Raw genomic sequence first — 22,893 nt, forward strand, 5'->3', positions numbered from 1 at the left:
GACACAGATGGTGAGAGACCGATTCTGAGTTCAATGACTCTACATATCCTCAGCCTTACAGACAATGTATTGCCAGTTCAGATTGTCAGGAGAGACATTACGCTGAGAGAAAAAGAAAGTGATGTGTAATAAGACCATGTATTATGCATGGCCGCATATCGGGCTATGAGTCACACAGACTTTAGATTTATCTCCCTGCCATTTAAACAGCGCTGGGTGTGCAGACATGATAAAGCAGTTTTAAAACAGATTGAAAACGATGTGTTTAACATTTCTGTCCAACTCAAGAGTGGAAGCAAAACAGTAAAAAAAAAAAAAAAAGAAAATCCTTTTTTTCTAACACCATCATTTGACCATATAGGGGAGGCATGATGACATCAGCGATTAAACTCCAACCCTTCAGCTCAGTGAGGTTTTCTAATGGTGCCAGTGAAGCTGACTAAGATGGAAAGCCTGAGGGGATGGTTTTAAAACATCTACATCAACAGCTACGGATCCAAATGCCCTCCTAATTTAATCCCATTTAATCCAATTACATGCAGTGCCATTCATCAGCCGCAACTAAAGGAGGGGTCTGCTCATGTACAGCGCACACAGAAATGGCAAGGGTTGACCACGTCTATGTAGGCTCTCTTGCTGGTTAGGACAGGAATGTATTCAGACTGCTCGGACAGCATCAGCAGGGTTTTAAGAAGCATTTTTAAAAAATGAGCCCCGGCTCTTCCCCAACTCTGCTATAATCCTGGCAGGAATGAAGGGCGTGTAGCGGTTAAGTCGGGGTACTTTACCCAGGAACATCTCTTAAAAACCTAAAAATGTAAACAAAGAAATATAAATGCTTCCTCCCTCTGGATTATACTTAAAGCACACACTTGCCTTTATTGGATTGGAACTCCTGGCTGGGCGGCGGGACTTTGGTCTGTGCAGTCAGCAACAACTCATACGTGTGATCCTCCTCCTCCGCCGGCTCGCCTCTCTCATCAATACTGCTGTTTGTATACAGGGCCTGCAGAGACAGAAACGAAGAGAGCAGAAGCAAGGAGAAAGTGAGGGGAGAGAAGGTGACAAGAGCACAGACGACTTGGGATGACTTGCTTTTAAGCATTCACTAAAGCCGGCAAAAGGGAAACTGGAGAATGCTTTGATATAAAGAAAATTCCTTAATGTTACTTCAGCGAATGCATCCTCTCTTCACTCCCTTTTCCACTTCACTTCTCCTTTTTTTAATGCCTCCCGCTGCCTGTATCCCACGCCGCACTCAGTTGCATATTTATTAAGAAGTCGTTTGATTTGAGCGCCGGCCGTGATGAGAGCAGTGGTGACAGGGGTCGCGGCTAAAAAGCACTCGCTCTCTCAGTGGTACATAATCACTTTCCAGCAGTCGCTGTGACTAACTGCTACGACCTCCCTGCCATGAGCCTCACATGCGCCACGCTAAAACCAGTACATATGAGAATCTGTGGTGTTCAATGGCAACGTGTCTCTCCTCGCTTCACCATCCTAGCTCGTCACCTTTGAGCTCACCTCTTCTTCGTGCCCGGGGCCAGGGTGTGATGAGTGGACCAGGCGATCTTTCTGTAAATCATGAGGAAGATAAGATGGAATAAATATACAGTCTCTACTCTTTCATTATTTTATTGCAAGATCCAATTAAAGAAATGCATTGCATATCCACTCTGCATCACAAGAGTGTAATTCTGGAGGCGTTTGAAGTGCAGTCATGACAGAGGACCTCTATCACCCTCTAGTGGAAGTTCTGCATTTCATCTCCTATAAAACCCTGTGACAAGCTTACCATTGTTGCCTTCGTGTGTTTGTTTGCGTGTGAGGGTGGGTTTCAGTTTAACTACCGCTGACCTTGCCAGCGTCGCTATCCGGCCGTCCAGAGTCCCTGTCAGAGGACTTGCCGCTGGTGAGGCTGTCCAGAGAGTGGCAAGAGGTGGCTTCGAACAGAGCCTCGTACGGGCTCTCCTCCTCGGGCCCCGGGGCCAGCCCCGAGATCAGCTCGCTCACCTTCTCCAGCTCACCTATGATGCAGGTGTACATTAGGTGCACAAACAGAGAAAGTTCCTCTATTGTATTTTTTCCTGCCTGACTTTTCTAACATCTGGCAATTCTTACCCTTTTTCCGAGGGCTGGGACTCTCCTGAGGCGGAGGAACTGGTGGTGGGGGAAGCTCAATGTCAGGGGGTTTTCCAGTCATGTGACCTGCAGCGGGCAAACAGGAGATTGTATCAGAGCTGGTGAAGGTGAAATAAAAAGGATACTTCCCACCACAGTTGTCTGCTTTTAGGTTTGGCCTTCACCTAGGATGAGAGCAGCTATCTCTCTGCTCTTCTGGGAGGGCATGTCCTTGACGGTGTCCAGCGCCGTCAGGCCCTTCTGGTCGACGATGTTCACGTCGATACCTGGCGGATGACAGGCAGTCGAGTGTTGGTGTGGATTTTTTCTACTGGCAGGAGTGATTAAAACATTGCCTGCATGGCACTAAAGTCTGACCTGCACTGAGAAGTTTCTGTACCACGTCCGTCTTCCCAAACAAGGCTGCTTCGTGGAGCGCGCTGCCTTTCTCCGTCTGAGCAGAAAATGAAACCAGAAGCACAAAGAGCCAGAGGCAGAGAGAGAGTAGAGACAAAACAAATGTGTGACACGAATATGATTTGTATGGAAGTTAAAGCACATGTTTCCTTCTGCTATAACCAGATGAATCAGACTGAGTTAAACCTGCAGCAGTCCAGTTCCCGCACCCACATTTCAGTAAGTAAACAGTGTATGGAGACTGCCGGATTTATGCCCACCACCCGGTCCACTTCTCTACTGACAATTATGTGGTTGAGGAATCAAAGCATTTTCCAGCTCACAGGGCCATGCTAATTGGAACCTGCAGGATGCAAGGCCTGAAGGACACTGGATAGACTCCACATCCTCGATTCAGAGGAAAGGAGGACAGAGTGAAGGGGAAAGCATCTCCAGACAGATGGATGGCACGGTTTGGTACAGAGTCACCGCCACAGGGCCCACCAGGGGGAGCAAGGCCAGCTCTGCTTTGATACCACAGCAGTTCCTTCACAAACACAGCTTAAGAGTTTTACATTTAATCTCATAGCTTTAGTAGGAAGTAGCGAGAGGAAGTGCTGCAAGAACAGATTAAGTTGCCCAACATGATTTGGGCCATGGCAGCCCTTTAAGAAAGCCTTGCAAACTGACGCTCTTAAGTTCACACACACACACATATAGACCAAAAACACACCTCGTAGTTGATGTCCATGCCAGCATCCAGCAGCACCTCCACCACAGAAAGGTGTCCGTTCCGGGAGGCCAGATGCAGCGGTGTGTGTTTCTTGGTGTTGCAGCTGAGCAGGTTGGGGTGGGCACTGAGCAGCAGTTTGACTACCTCCAGGCGGCCGTATAGTGCGGCCAGGTCCAGCGGCGTCTCGAACTTGTTGTTCCTCATGGTGGGGTCCGTCAGCTCCTCCAGCAGCAGCCGCACCACCCTGGAGTGGCCGTACTGGGCGGCACAGTGCAGCGGCGTCTCGTTGTCATTGTTCTGTTGAGGGTGGATGAACGGGTGAGAGGCAGCACAGGGAAACGTGAGCATAGACATAAACGATACAACAAATTGACAAGTAGACGTCAAAAAGAAGATCTGTAGAGAAGGGCTGAGTCATGTTTGTTAATGGGTAGGAAGAGGTGACTCAGAGGAGTCATCGTGAGGTTAAACCAATCAGTGCATAGAGCCCGCCACATTAGCAGATTAAAAGGTCATGAAAAAGCACCAACCGCGATAAAGCACATAGTGAGGGCCTGGGGGGAATATCTGGCAGAGCGGGGAGGGGGCAGGCCTTACTGGCAGAACAACATGGACTAATGAGGACAGGTGTTGGGGGTGGCACTGAGTGCCAGGGGCAGCAGGGTGCTGGCAGAGGGGCAGGAGCACCGAGATAGGTGGGGAATTAGCAAGAGACATGGTCCAGTTGGACAAGAGACCAGAACGTCACTGACATTGTAGAGTAACAATGAGTGAGACCTGGCATGTTAGTTTTGTCCTGCAGAGACAAAACTGTTGTTTCTGTTCACGCATTTGAAGCAACAATGAAGGGAGTTTTAGACATTAGACCATCAAGGGGGAGAGATGAGCGCTGCATTTCCACATGCTCTGCATTGTGACTGTAGTGATTCTATAGAGGGTGACACAGAAGGAGTGCATGATTTTTGCGAGAAGCAAAAACAGTATTCTCATACTTCATAATATCTTGTAACAAGTTGGAATCTTCAAATGTCTTGTTCTGTCTGACTAACACTCCAAAACAAAAATATATTCAGTTGACATTTAGATACAACAAAGAAAAGCAGCAAATCCTTATATTAGAGGAGCTGGAAGCAGAGAACGTTTAGCATCACTGCTTGAAAAATTACTTTAAGATTCATGATGATTAAAATACAGCTGCTGATTAATATCAATATCGAATTCATTGTTCAAACACTAGATAATACAACTGCAGCATGTTGGCCTGGGTAATTGCCTAAAAGTAATTGGAACTCAATACTTCTTCTCAGACTCGCTGGAAGAGAGAGAAAATTGTGAGGAGAGGACTAAAAATCCTATCAACAGCCATGAATGGACCAGTGTGCTCCATGTTAAAAATTTTCACATTAGGGTAATTTAGTCTGAGCAACAGTGAAAATGATCTCATCTTTACAACCTATCATTTGGCCACGTGTTTTCAAAGATCTTCATTGCAGAACAACAAGCTGGCAGGCAAGCAGACAAACAGCAATTAAAATCAGTAATTACAATGTTAACTCAGTAAGTGGTGGTTATTGGATCTAACGACTCGCATGCAGCAACAAGATCGATGTCCAATAGACCGGAGAACCTCCTCCAGCACTGCAGACGGTCTCTATCGTGAACGGCCAGCAGGGGGCACACCTTGCAACCCCGGAGCTGGACTGAGATGATGGGTGGGAATTCTTTCTTGACCAGTTCAAACAGCTAATGCACAGCGATAACATGGATAGTCATAATTAGGCTGTGCTGCTGGGTTGTATGTAGAAACGGGAGAACAGTAGTCCTGATGGTGGACTGAAACTCTTCCGAGTGCTTTGCCTCGCACTTACGCATGCACTGCTGCACCTCTGTTAAAATGCTGCACTTTAGTTGGTTTTAAGCATTCTACATGCTGTTTTTTTTACTTTATGTTAGTATTAATTTGGTTTTATTTTCAGTCTTGTGTTACATATTCTCTGCATTCCATTTTCATTCTTATTTTTATCTTATTTTTACTATTACTATCAAACGGGCTTTATTCTCCATCATATTTTATGCTAATTATGCCATTCCAGTCTAATTTTTATGCATTTTCTTTTGTTATTTTATCTATTATTATTTGTACCTTATTTTCCATTACTTTCTATCCATGTCTTTATTTTTATTCATTTGTTGTATGAAAGATGCAAAATTATCATTAGTAGTAACAGTAGAGAGGAAGACTATTACAAACACTGTGCGAGTGCTGCAAAGTGGAAAAGAGCACCGCAATCACTGCTCTCAATGTCTCAAGGTGTGACCGAACTGCAAGCATGTGATTCTTCACAATCTGCGAGAAAAAAAAAAAAAAAAAAAAAAAAAAAAAGCCTGTATAAGCCTCCAGTTAGTGCTTGAGCTCTATTCACATGTTGTGCATAGATGGGTGTGGCAGATAACGCCAGCTATTGTGGAGCCACATGCTCCGAGAGGCAGTCATTCCAGACACACTGAGCCACCTACAAAGGGCTGACAGCTGGCGTGAGAAGCTCCCACATGGACATGCATGGTGCCCGTTTGGGTGACTCCCAAAGGAACTTCTGTGCCAACTGTGCCAAGGAAGACAGGATATCGTGCGGGGGGAGGGGGGTCAACAGGGCAGTTTTAGACAGGTGTCAGTCGCCCCTTCAATCACGCCTTTCTCCCAAAGACCTGGCGCCAGATGGGATCAGCAGGTATCTCCTTCATTGTGTGAGGGAGAGAGTGGGATTGGGACAAAAAGAGAGTGAGTATTGTACCATAAAGGCAAAGCAGGTCACAGCTTGAGCAGAGAGAGAGAAAGAGAGGGAGAGAGAGAGAGGAGGTGGAGCTTAGAGAGACAAAACGACACCTGCCTATCAAAAGAGCGAGCACAGAGGCTGGCTGGGAAAAAAACACACACTCTGGTTTTAACTAAACAAAACACATGAAAAAAAAAGGGTTTGAAACAGCCTTTCTCTAAGAGGCAAACCACAGCGACCTCGGTTTTCACTGCCTGGGTGGTTTCATCCGTTGGATTTGGGATTGGTGCACTTGTTTCTCCTTTCAACAATATTCTCTTTGGCTCGAAACAAACTCACATGTACTCGCAGAGAGAAAAAGAACGTGCCGCCTTTCGTCTGTGACGCGCCATGAGGCATTTGACGCAGCTTTTTAGAGAGATTTACTCTGAGTATTTAGATGATTTCAGCGGGCAAACATACATGCTGTGATTACATCAGCATGATTCACTCGCTCCAACATGCCGGTCTGCTGCTTCAGTGGTAATCCAAGTAAATCTAGCATACAGTGATTTACACAAAGCATTCAAAACAACTACCAACATAACATTTAACAACAGGGCAATTGTTGTAAATGTGTGTGTTACTGAGACATGAAGCCTTTTCTTACGGTATAAAACATCACCTCGTGGATTGATACCTCAGTGCTTATGATCACGTTAAGACCAAGTGTCTCCCCTGACAGTGCGATGGTCAGTGCTCTGTAGCTCTGCGTCACACAGCATCTGATCGCATTAAACATGGCCGAGCAGCCACCTGACTCACTGGTAGGAAACAAGCAGCTATGAGACATCGAGCCCTGCCGCCTTTGATGCAAGCTATGCTACACATGTTATTCACATGGGGGTCTTCCACTGCAGGAACTCCCAAACACCTCCCTACATCTTTGGTGTTTTGACTATGGTTTGGCCTTTTAGTTTTTTTAAAACATGCTCTTTTGTAAAAAAAATAAATAAATAAATAATAATAATAATAATCTGCTCAACTAGTGGGTATAAAAGTCAATCCCACTGGGGACAAACCAGGAGCATTTGTAGATTATTATGGAGATTATGGACTCTTCATCTCTCATTTCTGTGATTTATGAGAGAGAATTTAGAGCAACTTTCCTGTGGGCACATATGATCCAGCATGTTTTTGATCATAAATGTGCTATTTTCAAATTGCCCTGCGCAATATACTATATCTATGTGCCAACTAGATAAGTCCACGCAAATGCTGTTTTATCTCAGACCAGAAACATTTCTGCTCATTGAAACTCATGGAAAACCACGCTTATGGACGGAGAAGCTACACTTGAAAAACAAGCTGGTTTCCGGCTTCCAGGCACAGGAGCTGCATGGTTTGTTATCTACACACAAGACTATGAGCCAAAAACATTCTGTGATTAAGGTGATTAAAAGAGAGTAAACATGGCACAAGGGGAATGAAAAAAGGGGAGCCTTGTTTGAAACTAATTTTAGCAGGCCGACCGCCCCGCAGCAAAATCAAATTCCCGTTTCAAACCATTGTTCAATGCAACGCTTTTATTTTCTTATGCAAGAAGGACTCTGCGACTTTCAGCAGGAAATCTCACTCTATACAAGAACAGGATCAGCCTTATCTCCGCTGTACCGCCACAGCCCACATGAGCAGTCAAACAATCATGTACTAACAAGACAGAGCTCTGAAGGCTGTTACACAAAATGGCACCAAATGACGAGCAGCCGCACTGGCAAAGAGATTAGAATTCATATGGCACGGCCAAGACTTCCTGGACAGTACATGTTTTTATGAAAATCCTGTCTTTACTGTGCCGCAGACGGCATAAAACCTCATCCTGATTTAGACCTCAGTGCATGTCAAACAAGAGGAGATTAAGATCTCCACTGGGGTCTGCTGCTGATTGATAAACCCTGCCCTAACCAGGAACATCTGGACATTTCACTCCACCGTGTTTTCATGCTGCAGAATATTCTGGTGGCTGACAGAGAGAACGGATGATGGTATGATTCTCACAACCTGGGGCTGGGAGACGGTAACGCGGTTTGACTAGCACCCTCAGTCACGTGACCTTCTGGCTGGCGGCACAGCGAGGAAGCGGTTACGTCACCCTGGCCCCTGGTAGTGGTAGTAGTAGGGGTGGGTGGTGGTGAAGGGGTGGGCTGAGCAGCTGTTGCAGCTAGTCTGCCAAAGGGCTGCCCGTGCTCGCTGCATGCCTGCCTCCACTGTCACAATCGGAAACCCTGCTAGTTTTTGCACATTCATACAAATCATGGATCACACACGCACGCAGATTACAGTCTGCATGAGTATTAAACAAATGTTTAATTATTTATCATCCAGCTGTCAGTTGCACATTCTTAAGCACTATCAAAATATTTTAAAAATGGTTTATAATACACTATACAATCAAAGGTGTAAGAACATTTAATATGTCAATAATTATAACTTCTCCGATGAAGAACATTTCTATTATTACAACTGCATTTTGCTATATTGTTTTTATACAATATATATTTTATGCCCATAGGAATTATAGTTGTTGGCAAATACATTAATAATCATCTATATCTGCTTACTACTACATATATTGTATTATTAAATGTTTATATACAGCCAATAAATGCTAAATAGGAGAGTTAATATACAGCATCACCAGTTTTATGGATCTGAATGAGTGCTGAATGTAGTCATTTAACAGATTAGTGAACTGACAGAAAATTAACATCTATCATAATTTTAATCGTTACTGTTATTTATCAAGTGAACATGCTGAACATTTGCTGATTTTCTCTTTTTTTACATTATTTTAAAAGGAGTATCTTGGAGTTTAGGAGTGTTGGTCAGGATATGAAGGACATCACCTTGTGCTCTCCGTTCTCAGTGTTGTTTTAATAGAAAAAACTAATCGACTAATTGCAGGCCTGGTATTTTTCTATGTGTCAATAGTCCTGTAAATACTCATCTGATATCCCAAAGTGTTCTTTCCCCTAAATGCACAGCAACGATAATATAAAGGCTGACTCCAATATTGGATTTTTATTTAGACACTGTCAAGCATTCCAGGGTAAACAGGCCTTGCAGTCCTGTAACGAGATGAATGTCTGACTGGCCTCCCGCCATAGATTGTAATTCTCTGTTCAGTTTACTTTTTCTGCCTTTTACAGGAAAGATTAGTTTTCTCCTTCATAATTCACTTGATTAAATGGGATACAGCCAAGCTAAAACCCTTAAAGATCGCAGATACCTATGTCTCTGACCTGAAACTCTCCTCCTCCAGGAACAAATGGCTCCAAGTGAAGAAGACACGCCCTGAAATTTGCAAATGTGGATGCATGACAGCGGAGAAATCCTGATCCTTGCGTTAAATAACAACACGGCCCCTCGAGGGCTCGTCAAGTGTGCTTCGACCATTTCTCGGCACGACAGAGACAAGAGCGAGTCCTGGAGGACGAGCAGGGAGCAGAAGGTAAAGGGAGGGGGGTGTGATGTGTTGTTGAGGGAAGAGCTGGACACTGATGTGACAGACAGAGGGGATAAATGAGCGCGCTGGCAGACTGCGTGCGCTGTGCCTCGAGGACGGAGGGGGAACTCTGCTCCACTGATAATGAGGTGACCAAGTCTGAAGAAATTACTTCTGCGGCTGCCATCAGAAACTTTCCCTACGTCGGCCTCTGAGATACCGCACACCGAGCCTGACCGAAATATCATCCATTTCCAGTCTGAACATGAGCATGTAGCTGTCCAAAGGAAAAATATTTTCTTTTTTATTAAATATCACTTTTTTTAAATAAATGTTTGTCTGTTTTATTCAGAATGAATGTGTCCAAGGTAACATATGTTGCATGATGTTGTTCGAGTTCATGTATATACAGAGCAACCAGACATCTGAGCCTGGGTCAGAGGAACTCATCTAAACATACATTGCATTAGACATGTGACCTATATATGAAGATGAATCCTGGGTGAGAGCTAGCGTGAGATGAGTCTGGGCAGACCAGGGGCTACATCCTATTATAGAGTAGTACACAGAATGCATGGTAATTAATAAAAAGCAGGTCAATGAAGACGTTCATTAAAATGGTCTCTACTGAAGACAGAGTTCTTATACAGTTTGTATTAATAATGATAATTAGATGATAATAATAATGATTAGTTATGCTTTATGCCAACCTTCCTCAGATGATATTATTCTTCAAAACAATTTGAATTAATCTACATTATTTTCCCTACTCATCACTATTACTAACCCAAAGAATTTACAATTATGTAAAACAGAAAGATGCAGAAAATGTTCTGTGGAGCTGCAACCAGAGAATCTTAAACCAATTTAACAATGAATATATTACGAGCTGAAACAACTCTTAGTTGAACGGAAGACAATTCATCTGCAACTATTTTGACTTATTAGTAATAGTTTGCCATTTTTCAAGCAAAAAAACATTCTCTGGTTCAAGGTATTCATGTTCAAGTAAATTTCTAGAACTGCAGGGACTGAACCTGTGTAGCCCCAATATTCAGATGGCGGGGTCAGTCCGGGTCAGGTCCTGTGGTTAGTGCTTGGCTCTGCCATACTGAGGCATATGAAACATCAAAGCAGCCAACCCACTCAGGACACTTTCAGCAGAGAAAGCACAGCAGCATAATGAATAAACATCAGTCTGGCTAGCTTCCTGGACCAGGATGACAGAGAACTGGACTCAGTCCAGGCTGATTCCCAAAGTGTCCCTGAAGGGGACCGCTGAGGTCCTGATCGTCAACGAGCCCCAGACCCCCTTTAAAGCATCATCAAACATCTTCACGTCTGGCTCGTTCACTCCGCACAAACGCCACGTCTCTCCACTGGGTCACTCACCACCACTGCTGTACCCATAAGCCGTGACACGGTTACTATGACAACGTCCCACCTCTTCCTCTCCTCAGCAACGCGAGCTTTCATGCACAAACTGGGAGGTGGGGGGAGAGGAGGAGGAGGAGGGGCAAATACACCCATTTACACACTCACACAGACATGCATGGCATGGAAATCTTTCTTTGATGCTGATGCAAAGAGACCAGTACACTGAAAAGCTCCCATCCTCCTTCTCATGAGATGGCTCTCTGGTCCAGAGTGTGATGAGAGGGAAGGCAGGACACACCCCCCACCACTCAGTCACATGATGCCATCAACCATGACCACAGCCAGGGTCTGAGCATCCACATCACATCCATGTGTCTGATTTATTCATAACAAAGCTTCAATTATTCATGCTCATGACCAGGTAGTGGTCCCAAACTATCCTAAAAGTGTTTACATTAAGAGATCATCCATAATCTCAGCAGGCCACAAGACTTGATGTTAAATCCATCCATAAGGGGAAAAAGTAAGACAGCCACTGGAGGAAAAATCACACTTCAATGCAGCAGCATTAAAGAAAGCCAGCTATCCCATCCAAACACTAAGAAGATTAGTCCAGGGGAAATGCGACGATGTTCAAAAATAGTGTGCAGCTTTATCTATAGGCCTGGGTGGGTTTCCAGCTCTGCCAGCTGAAAATGCAATATTGGGGCGACCGACACGTTCGCACTGCTCACACTGTGAGGGGTGACGCTGTCAGAGGTGCTGACGGCTCTGCAGAGCAGCCGTCCTCCTCGTGCAGACAGGCGGGGGCTTCCCTGGGTGGCTGAGTGCAGTGAGGGTGGTGCTCAAAGTGAAACCTGATGGAATACTGGATGTCCTCCAGATGAGTCACATAAACCAGAGATAAAGAGTTAAAGTTCTTCCTGGTCTGCACCCAGGTGCTGATTAGCTTGTTCAGATCCCTGATCTATAAAGGAAACAGGGTATTTCCTAACACATTTTTACTCCCTAAATCTGATTCTTCTTAAAGGTGGCTAAAAGGAGTTTTTTTTAATGATCTTACTTAATAGAGTAATAGATAGACTAATATTAATTGCTCAGCAAAATCATCAATAACAGTTGCTCTGTGAGACTGTATTTTGGCAGCTAGGTGCTTTGAGCTGAATGCTAGCAGCATGCTAACATACTTCCAATGACAACATTCACTGTGTTGCAATCTTAGTTTAGCATGTTAGCATGCTAACATTCCCCACAAATGTCGACCACACAACGGTGCTGGAGGAAAAGTCACCAAAGTCAGTAGGACTCATCCTCTGGGGACCAGGACCGTCTGCACAGAAATTAGGGCAATCGATGAAATAGTTTTTGAGATATTTCAGTCTGGAGCAAAGTGGTGGACTAAGCCACACTGCCGTCCCCAGAGCCATGTTGCAAGCATGGTGAAACCAAAAATAAATTGACTTCCTGTGGCTGCTGAGTAAAACCATCAGAACAGTGATTCTCAAACTAGAGGTCAACAAATGTGCTGAGAATTCAAACTTTTCTCCCGTGTGTTCTAGAATAAATTGATACTTTGGGTTTTGTAGCTATAGGTCAGACAGGATTGAGGTGACATGCATTCACCATTTGTCATGTTAGCATTACGTAAACACATATAGTTATTGAAAAAAATAATCAGTTTATCCTTGATGAAAATAACCATTAATTGCAGCTCTACACAATTCACCTATTAGGTGCTCAATTTGGAGCAATCCACCTGTATGCAGTAGCCAGTATTAAAGAAGACTACGCTGTTGCTCCAGTTGATAGTGTGGCTTGTATTAGTCAGCATTTTCTCTTTCTTGGCTGTATGGTGCCAACAACTGTGCTTCTTCAGGCTGCGTATTATACAAGTTTTCAAATCAAATTCACTCAGTTTTCAACACCCCAAGAAAAACATGAACACCCACACTCACAAATCAGATACAGTGGCCCTCAGAGGGCAGGCACTTACAGTATTACAACATGTAGCCAAGAGATTACCTTCTGTGTTGGAGTAGAAAAATGAGTCAAAAGCCAGGGCAGGGATCTACTGATAGCCAGTGAAATCAAAAGCCTCCCTGTATCTCTGCAGCAGAGTGGCCCAGCAAGCAGCAGCAATAAACCAAACCCAAGCACAGCAAGCCAACACAGCAGGAAAGCAAAGGAGCACTTCAATAGGAAAAGATGTTTCGGCAGCACTGTGTACACACCTTGGCATTAATATAGGGGTCAAAGGGCCCACAGCGTTTGAACTCTCTATGGTCTACAGAGCTCTGGGAGGGAGGAAGAGAAGATAGGCCGATGGCTTTGGTTCAGACAAGCAATGAACAAATGAATGATGATCACACATGAGTCAAACTAAATAAAAAAAATGAGAAAAAGTTTAGTTAATGAACGATCAGATGGCATGAACAGGCAGGGAGAAATGACACAAAATGAGACCGTTTGCCAATCTGAGGGTAGTTTTTGATTTTTTTTTGACATTTGTGGGGCTCATAATGGCTCATTTCTCCTCATTCCAAATAGGACAAGCCAGAGATGGCGCCGGTCTGGAGGCCGTCTGTGCAGTAAGCAACCAAACAAAACATGAAACATATGAGTTAAAACAGCTAAAATGGTTAGGGCAAACAAGCACTTCTCACACTAGCATGGCATTAAAGCACTTCGGGTATCACAGTAGAAGTCAGACTCATGATGCAATGAATTCTGCTCACAGTCTTTTTTGGCATTCACTTGGTTTAAATACAGTACAGAGCATGCCATGCTGAAGTAGAATTTGAAATATCTCTATGTGGCATTTCGTAGCTAAAAATGACCTTAGCAAGTGGAAAAATGATTGACTTCCTATGGCTGCTGACTAAACAATTAAAACTGTAATTATGAAACTACTAGAGGTTAGCAAATGTGCTGAAAAGCAAAGTGTTCTGGGGTTATTATCTAAAGTTTCTTCACCTTAAAAGGAGACTAAAAAAGCTACTGCTGTAGTTCTGATATGTCTTCTGCAGACACACACTCACGTCCTCTAACAAACTCTGAGCGGGTAGAGGAACAAATCTATTTAGTGCAGATGTCATCTCACGCCGATATTATCAGCGGTAAATGTGTTTCTAAACTGGAAACTTAAGGGTGAAACAGAGAAACCAGAACATGCACACACACGCACACAGTTGAGTAAATGCAGACCTGCTCGTTGAGTTTGGGGTGTGAAGGTCCTTGGTGAATGAGCAGTTTGACGATGTGTTCATCTCCCTTCCATGCAGCCAGATGGAGAGGGTAGCAGCCCTTGTTGTCGGCGATGTTGGTCAAGGCCTCGTTTCGTAGCAGCGCCTCCACCACCTCGCTGCAGATGGAGAAAGGGACAGGGCAGGTAAGAAAACGCTGTGGGTGTAAACCACACTAATAAACACACGGCCACACGGCCTCAGCAAACAGCCAATCAATAGCTTTATCTTCCCAGTGGGACAATTGTCCGTGAGGGCAGACCCCATTTAATGCAGGGCAGGAACAGAGGAGCAGTAATGTGCTCCAGAGGTGTTTCTCCTACAGAGCTATGTATCACTGATTTACCTGTGTCCATTAAGGGCGGCGTGGTGGAGAGGGGAGTATCCAGTGCTGTCCACACAATTCACATTGGGGCCCCTCCAGATGCTGTAAACAATAGAAAGGATTGTTAGGCAGAGACACGACACACACACACACACCAAACAAACACTGCCTGTCCCTCTGTAAAGCCACTAACTGAGGGTGTGACCGATTCTGTTTTGATTGCAATCTCAGGACCTCAGTCTCCAACAGCGGCTAGCTCACATCACAGCCCAACCCCACCTACACACAGGTGGGGGCGTACATTCACGCACTATCTCTCTCTGCACAGGAATGAAGAAGCACAGGCCAGCAGCAGTAGCCTTGAACCAGAAAACCAGGAAGGAAAAGAAACCCTACCACCACTGAGCAGCAGCTAAAATGGGCTAATTATGTCTCGTTTACAGTAACTGCATGCAGCCTCAGCTTGATTATTCTGGGCCGTGTCATGAACTAGAATAGGCTTTTGTTATGCGGTGGAAGCAACAAACAAACGAAGGAATGAGACGGAGCCAAAAAGCACTGAAGAGGGTAAAGTGTAAGGTAGCCCGGCACTCTCATTCGCTTGAGCCGAACTCAGCTGTCAGCTCAGATTGGTTTGTTTTAAAATTACAAAAGAGCACTGCGGCGAGGAGGAAAGAGGGCGATGATAGAGGGGACGGCAAAGAGAGACGGAGGGAGTAATTTAAGAAGCTAAAGGATGTCTGGTGAGACGGAGTGCCAGAGACGGGGATGTGAGGCTCACTGAGAGACCTTAACACATCCTAAATAAATCATGTGACAAGGAAATCCCAGCACTCGTGAACCAAATATCTGAGACCAGAGCCATTTGGCAGACAGAAAGGGAATGGGAGCAAAACCGCTGGGCCTCACAGAGAATCAATCATGAATGGGAGAGAAAATAAAAAAAGTAAAGAGAAATCTTAACTTTGTTTTAGTATTTAACTCAGCTTTTGATACATTATAGAAAACAGCATTAAAACCAATGCAAACTACTGGCAGTAGGATAGCTTCATAAATTATGGCTGGCTTGGAATTTGATGCAGGCGAGTAATTTTTATGCATTAACAGAACGAGCTATTTGCAAATCTTCTCAAAAGTAGACAGAAATGAAAGGTCTCCTGCAATGAAAATCAGGTTTTTAACATTGTTAGCATGTTCATATGGTGTTTTTATACATGCAACAAGACATATGAGCAAAACACGCAGTCATCCTTGGACCGACAGTGGACCAATCACAGTCTTAGAAATAAGGATTCAGACAGCCAGGGTTTCATTTGTAACATACCTAAGGGACCAATCCTGTCAACTTGCAGGGTGGGGCTACAGTGAAACAAGGGGCATCAGAGGAGAAGCCAAGTGCAGCTACGTATCAGCAAGTTTCACGATTTTCAAGGTGATTGTGGAGAAGGCAACATTTAAGTCATTTTAAGGCATGAAGTGATTTTTTTCATGGAACAAACGTCTAAATATGTAATTTTTTGGAACAGATGAGTTTTCAGGGGTTTGATCAACGCCAGGAGAGCAACTGTAAATCTGCTCCAGGAGTTGAACGCACTCGATATGAATTGATCCATGACAGAATCAGCGTGTGGAAGGTGTGGCAGCAGGATGCTCAGCCTCCTCATATCAGCTTCAGTGACACTGTGCGACTTTGCTTCACACACGGCCCCAATTTTGTCACAGTAATGGCTGTTTTGCCCCCCGAAAATAAATCTCCCATAATAGCTCTCAGAGCAGCCTGCAATTACACAGTCAGAGCCGTCTCATTAAATAAGTGTCTTGGAGGGCTCTGTGGCCCGCAGAACAATGGGCCTGACGGAGCACAGACACACAGGGATGCACCACTCCACTAGTCATAACCTAAGCCGTTTATTTCTTACAGCAGGCCTTCTGGGTTTCATCTTACCGAGTCAGGCACCCATGAAGACGCGGGACATCAAAAGCAGGGCGTGCCCGGGAGGAAATGCTCGAGTGTGAAAATGTGGTGGGAGGAAACGCTGGAAATTGATACATTTCTGGTGGAGAGGGGGGAAAATGTGTGAGCTTTGATTATGTCAGCTCGTACGGCATCACGCATTCGCACACTTCCTCTCCGATTCCTCCAAAAACCAGCGACCAAATGTGCAGTTAAGAGTACTGTGTTGAATGCCAGGCCGTTCAACACATCAAAAGGGAAAACTGAGAGAGAAACGGACCTCTAGTTGCTGTCCTAGATAAAGAGTTATGTAACGGCTTACAGCAAAAACCCCATAAACAAATTAACATAAACATGAACAGAGCAGCGACTATGACTGGAGAATTTAACAAATTCAGGCAGAGGGCACTAACGACGACCAGAGTAATGCGAGAAGGCATGCCATGGGTTTGGGAACATAACTAACATGACATGATTCCATTGCGTTGATTGTCATGTCATGCAAGTGAACAATAGGACATTTACTCTGTGCTTTAAAGACACATAACAGTTCAAGAATAGAACTGTTGGCCTTGTGTTACATGCACAGTGGAAGTGCAAAATTTTTAAATAAATGACTCTTGGAAAGCAATATGTTTTCAGTTTGCTTAGTTTAAAATATCTGTGCAAGCTAAAACTCCATGAAGTCGAATGCATCATGAGACATACTGCAAGATGCCCCGGTCGCATTCAACGTCATCAATTCTGAAGAAAATCTAGAATAAAGGCTAAAATTTCTGATGCCTTTGCACACTGGTCCTCTGCGGCTGTCGTGACTCTGTTGTGTCATTGCCAGAAGTTCTAAAAATGCCACTCAGAAACACAAACACTGTGTCACGTCAGCCACATGACAAAAACAAAACCTGGCAGAGGTGTAATGCATCACAAACCACGGCATGAAGTCACCCCCCGGATGCTGTTTCTCCGATATAACAGCTCTAATCCTGGTTAATTTAATCAAAATCACCCGCATGCAGACGGAGTGAGGATGTCTGCTCATTACACTTTTCACTGTTGTATGTGTGTTTAAATCGGCTATAAGCGGAGCTGCCTGTAGTAGCAGCTTTAAGTGCAGTCCAAGTGTTACGTCCTCATTTTGGCAGCATGGCACTCAAGGGCATGAGTCAGAGTGGTGCTCGACAATCCACTTCATCCTCTTACTACGGCTCACGACCAACCTAACTGAGGGACGGGCTTAGGCCCATAGCAGGGCAATGGGCAAAACAGAGTTGATTTGGTTTGGGAGGGGGCACATTCATGCGAACTGACTGAGGAATTCCTGTTTGAAAGGCTGAGCTAATCCTTAATTTCCCTGAGGGAATATCAGCGGGATGAAGCTGGAGTTTGAAAAAGATTCTGGGGGGCTATAATTCTGTGTTGCACAAAGCCCGGCCAGTACGAGAGGTGGAAGGATAATAGCGTTTTCCCTCTTCTGTGCGTTCTCTGCATTAGTCTGTTGACATTGGTCACACATACTGAAAGCATTTTAAAAAGACAGTCATTTCCAAAACATGCAGGCTTAAACATAAATCTCCACCGTGTTTCACTCTCATGGAGCTCAGTAATTAAATGCACAAACAGAAGACAGTAGAGTTTGATCTTCAGCCTTGATTCTTATAGAAACTGATTCAACTATCAACTCAATTAACTGACGTGTTTGAATGTATCCATCAGTCCGATTCAGTCCAATAATTCGATCCATATTCACTCATCTCTGTCAGACAGCTAAGAAAAAAGCAGCAATGAGTCATATATGATAATGACTATATTTGACTATATGACTATATCATATTTTCAGTGCACAATTTGAATTAGATATTAAGGTACTGAAAGTAAAAGTCACAACATCCGGCGGAACCAAAAGTAATGATATATTAAATGTTTGTTTATGGAGCTCTGGGGAACAGGCAAATCAAAATTCAGCCTTAGGTTTAAGCAAATAAGACCCCAGGTGAGTGTGAACCCGGTGTCAAATAAACAGATTTGTCCTCCAGCCTATTAGCTGTGTGACCACACTGCCAGGGATTAGTCTAGCCCAGGGCACTGAGCCCAGCAGTGACTGGCTCATGTCAGCCACCGTCAGGGAAATTGGGCTTAATTATGCATACTGCTGGCGGGTGCTGAAACCAGATGCCCCGCAGCCCAACGGCCAACCTGAACATCTTCTCCTCAGCAGAGAGAAACTCAAGCACCTGCCAGCGTCCTCCAGGCCTGCTGAGGAATACTCGCACTGATTTAATGAGTTGAAATCTCTGGCAACACGCCATGCTGGGACCAAAGAACTACAACTGTAATAAAGTAGTGCACAGTCATCATGAAGTTTGTTGCAGACCATAGTAAAAGGTGGTGCTTCGGCAGTATTGCTCTGAAAGAAGTTAGGCAACAAACTTCTAGTCTATGACACAGCTATCACAAGGCCTCAACACGTCCATGACTAACGGGTTAAAACTATTTCACAAGATCATTTCTTGATCATGTGGTTAATGCTTCTTAATTTTCTAGAACTCCTAGTGAGATCAAATGTCATTGAGGTGGGATGACTGTTACATAAACTGAGCCTGCAGCCTCACACAGCCGTTAGCATGGCTATAGTTACACAACAGTGTTTTAAGATAAATACCACAACAGCATGCTGACATGCTCACAATGACAAGGCTAACACACTTATGCTTAACAGGTATAATGTTTATAGTGTTCATCCTCCTAGTTTCGGGTGTTAGCGTGCTAACATTTGCGAATCAGAACTAAACAAAGTACAGCTGCAGCATCATTAGTTTTGCAGTTACGTAAGTGGTAGCATCCAAAGTATTAGACAGAGTCAAATGTTGGCAGTGCTGGTGAGCCTGAGGGAGACGTTGGGGGGATCAAGTTTTTCCAGTTCACCCTGACAGGGGCGTCAACATCTTGAATAAATTTCATGGCAAATCCATCCAGATGAAGATTTCACCCATAACTACAACTGTCAATTTTGTAGTGGCACTAGATGAAAAGTCATGGGATTACCAAAATTAAGATACGATAAGACAAAATGAGTAGGATTCATGCTCTGGGAACCATGAATATCTGTGCAAACTTTCTTGGCACTCAATAGCTGTTGAGATACTTCAGGCTGGACCATAGAGGTGGACCGACCGACACTGCCATCCCTAAAGCTAATGTGGCTAAAAAGGCACGTAAAAAGGTTATTGCTGAATGTATGAGGCAAGCAGTCCTCAAAATTGATCAAGAAATTTGTAATCAAAAAAGGTGCATGCAGATAAACATTTTAACGAGGCCACTGAAACATATTAATTTTGTTTTGGTGCTAGAGTCAACCGCTCCAGTTAAAAAGGAACAGAAAATATTGAAATCAAGACTGCGATATCGTCACTAATTTGCCAATTCAGTAGTAGTGCGCAGCCTTAACAAAGCCTGATTGAGCCTTCATGGCTCATAAATGCATCACTGTGCGCATTTCACACAGCAACTGTGTTGCAGCAGGAGGTGTGAATAAACCGCGTATGCCCACAGACGACGATCAGAGCAGTCCAATGGGCTCCAGCAGAATCAAGATGATGGGCATGAAAAACACTGGTGGCAGGCTGAAAAGGTGGGATGAATGTAGAAGGAAAGAAGAAAAGAGATCCGATGGGGCGAGAAAAGACGGAAAACACATTCAATCACAGCCTGCCTTCCAACAAGCTGGCATTTCCCACACTGACTTCACGGCAGATGCCACTGCACAACGACACAGATCTCACTGCTTCACACCGGCGTCCCCAAAACATGTTGCCTGACAGAGCGAGCTGACGTTCAGTTTCAACTAAAATCTTGGCGGATGGATGGGCAGTTATTTTCAGTCATGGTGACAACCCACTTCTGGAAATAGCACCCGACTTCTGTCTGATCTAGATTGCACAGTTGAAGATTTTGACAAATACCGCTCAGTTCGCTCAAAATTCATTAGCAAAGTCATTCTTTAACTTCTAATGTTGTTATTACCTTTTTCTAACCACAAGACTTATGTCGCACCTCGTTCCTGATATGGTGAATGTGTCTGACAGTATTTGTGTATCACGGTTAGAGCTTGTTGCCAATCTGTTTAGACATGCTGAGGCCAATCCAGGCCAGAGTAGGTTTGTCACAGTTAGTACATGATCGCCTGATTGCGATTATTCGAGCAGGCTGCGCTCATTCTGCATACAGCTGGATGAAGCAAATAGAAACGGCATATTTCTAGCACTACTTCCACGTCATTTTCCACTGTTTGAAGTTTGACTGGCCGTTTATAACCCCATCTCACTTTGCCCCCTTTTTCTGCTATGGCTTATGGCACCTGAGTGGAGAATTACCTCCACCAACTGTTTATCTCAGGGCGCTTCACTTTTAATATTTGCACAATAGTAGTGGAAGAAAGCGGACTTTCTTTGCATTTTCTTTGCAGATTCTCTGTAAATTCCGTTGCAGTTTGTGGATGGAAGCCTAGCTAATGTTAGAAATGATGCAAAAATAAAAAGAATTCGGTGTATTTCAATCAGCTAATGAGGCAAATTAACTGTACAAAACCTAAAAGGCAAACAAAATTGTAATTGTTATTTATATGTTCCAGTGTTCAATGCCAATAAATGGCTCTTCTTCATACGGTGTATGTGTATTAAGGTATCATTAGGCTTATATTAGAATATAGGCATAAAATGAACAGTAAAGGACAACTGAATCATTTGTACGACAATTAATCGTCAACTAAAATTTAATGATCCTAGCAGCCAGTAGTCCAGAGTACTTTGCTATGTCTCTTTTATATAGTTTGCACAAAGCCAAGGGGAATTACACATTTTAAGATTTGGGCTGATTTGTTGCCTGTGTCAACACATTAGGGGGACTGCCATTACTCTGGCTCCAAGTACAACATGTTTGAAGTCTGGGGGCGGAGCGGAGGTTGGCGTGGACCCAGCAGGTGGGCAAGAAGACTGCTGAGAGCAGCAGAGTGAGAGAGAAAGAAGACGCCAGCCAGCAGGCTAGACAGATGAAAATGTCTGGGTCGGGGGCTGCTAACTGGCGACTTACACACATGTAGGCCTGCACAGGTCTTGAGGGTGGGCCTGACGTCTCCGGCCTTGGTACCTCTTTCAACAAATGGGTTCGAAAACAGACACCCCACCCACACACACAGATACACCACAGCCTCAGCAGCCTTATCTTTCCCATCTGTCCACTTGTTATTATAAAGTTTTCAGTGTGCGGGGTGAAAGAGAGTTCACATAAACATGCACACAAAAGACTCAGTTAATGTGTCTGTGTTGCTGTCCTGCTCATACATAAGCAACTTTCTGTTTCTTTTAATACAGGAAGCAAAGAAAGAAGGAAACTAAAACAGTTTCTTTCTGAGCAGCCAGAGAACTAAGAGACACTAATGTGTCTTAATATGTAAGTGCTGTGTAATATTGTGAAAAGCGCCATTAAAATCATTGTTCTTATCATCATCATCATCATCATCATCATCATCATCATCACTGCTTGGCATCCTCGCAAGATATAGTTTGCTATTCAGACAACTACTTGGAAAGCTTTCGTCTCCAAATTAATAAAGAAACCCCTGACCCACTTGGATGAAAGCTATTTTCAGGTTCTGCATCCCCCTCCCCTCTCGCCCTCCACACACACACACACACACACACACATATGTGGAATTCATCACTGCTACTACTAAGTGCCTTCCTGCCTGCTTTCTCAGACTACACAAACACGGGCCGTAAACATAACGCGCAGAGCAGAGCATCCTTAGCTCAGATGCTCCTGGAATGCTAACATGGTGGTGTTGGATTTCCCAGCTACCACTGCTCCCTCTTGGGTTGAACCAGCTACAGTTTCTTTCAGTTCAGAGGTCAACAATTGACGAAATGTGACTGCCAGACCTGCTGCTTTCCCAGCCTTGAGCTACCACGGCATGATCTGACGCTCTTGCCAGTACTGTAAAAGTGATAGAAGCTGCCTTGTTAACACCGTCTGCCTGCACTAACAGCAGGCAGTGAGACAGTTTGCATGAACATTGAGAGTGACTCTGAAATCCAGCTAAGGACGAAGGGTGTCAGATTCCCGCTGTGAGCCTGTCATCTGCAGATACATCAATCTTAAGTCCTACAGTGCACCTTCACACTCAGTGATTCTACATGAGCAAAGATCCTAATGACAGAGAAGCTCCCGGGATATTTTGTTTTCTTCTTAAAGGACAGTATGTGCTAGTTCTTACAAAGCAGATATTTTCTCGGCTGACACCACTCTCACAGCATGGGTCTGCTTGGGATGAGCCAGAAATTGTGGATGTAATGGGATGGAATAATCTGGAGCTGTGCCCAAGCCTCTTAAAATGCTAACCAAGTCATCACACATAGAAGTGCTTTCACTGGCTCTAAGAGAAAGGAATAACACTGTATAGAGAAAATATATTTCAAGAGGCCTTGGTGAATAT

The 22,893-nt window shown here is 44.2% G+C and overlaps 1 protein-coding gene across 9 annotated transcripts in view; it reads right to left on the reverse strand.

The window, feature by feature from the left end:
* Positions 1-22,893, reverse strand: part of LOC121612250 (ankyrin repeat and SAM domain-containing protein 1A-like) — a 67,116-nt gene that overhangs the window by 40,305 nt on the left and 3,918 nt on the right. For 7 of the 9 annotated variants that reach the window (XM_041945000.1, XM_041944997.1, XM_041945001.1 and 4 more), the window contains 10 exons: positions 14,474-14,554; positions 14,090-14,246; positions 13,117-13,179; positions 3,251-3,547; positions 2,500-2,575; positions 2,307-2,408; positions 2,122-2,208; positions 1,858-2,027; positions 1,525-1,575; positions 877-1,006 (listed from right to left, as the gene is read on the reverse strand). In XM_041945000.1, coding sequence (XP_041800934.1) covers positions 877-1,006; positions 1,525-1,575; positions 1,858-2,027; positions 2,122-2,208; positions 2,307-2,408; positions 2,500-2,575; positions 3,251-3,547; positions 13,117-13,179; positions 14,090-14,246; positions 14,474-14,554 — 1,214 coding nt within the window. The remainder of the gene's footprint in view (positions 1-876; positions 1,007-1,524; positions 1,576-1,857; positions 2,028-2,121; positions 2,209-2,306; positions 2,409-2,499; positions 2,576-3,250; positions 3,548-13,116; positions 13,180-14,089; positions 14,247-14,473; positions 14,555-22,893) is intronic. The other 2 variants (XM_041945005.1, XM_041945004.1) reach the window with 1 other exon arrangement.

This window comes from Chelmon rostratus, chromosome 10 (genome assembly GCF_017976325.1).
Source record: "Chelmon rostratus isolate fCheRos1 chromosome 10, fCheRos1.pri, whole genome shotgun sequence".
Classification (NCBI taxonomy): Eukaryota; Metazoa; Chordata; class Actinopteri; order Chaetodontiformes; family Chaetodontidae; genus Chelmon; species Chelmon rostratus.